The sequence below is a fragment of the Octopus bimaculoides genome, chromosome 6, assembly GCF_001194135.2.
Source record: "Octopus bimaculoides isolate UCB-OBI-ISO-001 chromosome 6, ASM119413v2, whole genome shotgun sequence".
NCBI classification, from domain to species: Eukaryota; Metazoa; Mollusca; class Cephalopoda; order Octopoda; family Octopodidae; genus Octopus; species Octopus bimaculoides.
The window spans coordinates 72,198,322-72,200,167 of NC_068986.1; the positions used below are offsets into that span (position 1 = coordinate 72,198,322).

General features: G+C 39.6%; 1 protein-coding gene across 2 annotated transcripts in view; it reads right to left on the minus strand.

Moving 5' to 3' along the window:
* The window catches only part of LOC106873405 (TM2 domain-containing protein CG11103), a 47,269-nt gene that overhangs the window by 32,605 nt on the left and 12,818 nt on the right, over positions 1 to 1,846 (minus strand). For both annotated transcript variants that reach the window (XM_014920769.2, XM_014920762.2), the window contains exon 4: positions 1,726 to 1,814. In XM_014920769.2, coding sequence (XP_014776255.1) covers positions 1,726 to 1,814 — 89 coding nt within the window. The remainder of the gene's footprint in view (positions 1 to 1,725; positions 1,815 to 1,846) is intronic.

The following is a 1,846-nucleotide window of genomic DNA, read 5'->3' on the forward strand; positions in this document are numbered from 1 at the left end:
TCCCAAGCCCCACCTTACATTCCTTTCCCAGTTTTCAAAGTTGGCACTGTCAATGTAGGCACACTGAAAGGTAGGTCTAATGAGACTGTGGAGATGCTTGAAAGGAGACGTGTTGATGTATGCTGCATACAAGAGGTAAGATGGAGAGGAGCTTCAGCTAGGGTCCTCACAGGCAAGGCACATAGGTATAAAATCTTCTGGCAAAGTAACATGGATGGAGTAAGGGGTGTAGACATATTCCTTGCAGAGAAATGGGTAGATAAAGTCATAGAGGGTATGCAATAGAGTGCTTAAGCTCAGGCTAGTCCTGCAGAACAGCACAGCTACAATTATCTCTGCCTACACTCCACAAGCAAGCCTACCAAATGATTGGAAGACCATTTTTATGATACCCTTCTACAGGCTACCTCAGACGAGGTAGCCTGTAATTAGTGGGGCCCTGAGATACGTAGCATACTGCCTAAATACCAATCTTGAGAAATTAGGCTTCTCAAAACCAGAAAGGAGAAAGCTAATTCGAAGATTACAGATCCAATCCATCACTGGAACTGTAAAAATCTGTAAAACTTTCCAAAAGTTTATCATTTAAATATACATGAGCATGTCTAGATATATAACTATATACATAAAACATACAAATCTGCATATACATACATGCATGCATACATACATACATACATACATACAAACAAACAAAAATACACTGTTGTTGATGTTGAAATTCCAATGAATGAACCTTGGATCTAGGTTAGAAACCAGTTCTTTCTCTATTGGCAAGAAATCTTGAAATAAACTGACTAACTGACTGACTCACAGACAGACAGACAGACAGACAGCCAGGCAGGCAGGCAGGCAAGCAGGCAGACAGGCAGGCAGGCAGACAGACAGACAAACAGACAGACAGACAGACAGATAGACAGACAGACAGACAGACAGGCAGGCAGGCATGCACACACACGCATGCATGCATACATAGATGCATACATACATACATACATACATACATACGTACACACATATATAAACACAATATAGCAGAACAGTTAAGAAGTCCACTTCATAACCACTGTATGGCATCTTGGTTATTCTCTCTAACCTGAGACTGACCTACTCTTTCTCTGTGAAACTGAGGAGACAGTACAGAAGCCCTTTTAAGGACTGTACTTGTAATTAAAAAGGTATAGCCTTGTTTCTCAGTATCATGTTTTGCATGTTAAAGCTCTGGAACTTGTAGATGTCACACTGAGATAGATGAAATCCATATGAATGCATGATAAATATTTTTCAGAAAGTCAATCGTAATTGTTGCCATTGTCAGTGGCATGATCTTCGAATGTCAGGCCTCACAGAGGCGATGACAAGTGTCTGAGACCTTTTGCAATATGTTGTGCTTGAGAACACTCGTCAAACTAAATAAAATCATAGTTGTGGCTGTTACCAGTGTCATGTAAATGGCACCTGTGGAATCATAGTTGTGGCCATTGCAGGTATCATTATACTCTTGGAGTGGTTGACATTAAGAAGGGCATCTAGCTGCAGAAACCATGCCAAATCAGACTGGAGCCTGGTGCAGCCCTCCGGCTTACCAGTTCTGGTCAAACTATCTGGTAAGTGGACATATGATGATGATGATGATGATGATAAAGAAATAGAATTGTCATATAAATGTAAAAGAAATTCAATAAAATTTTTTTAAATTATTAAAAAGAAATCCTTGACACAAACCTGTATGTCCTAAACAAAATCGATCCATTCCAAGAAAACCCAACAATACAGAATATATTAAGGTTGTAAGGAAGTAATGACCATTGTACCTGTAAAGAAGAAGAGAAAACTGTGAAGAAAC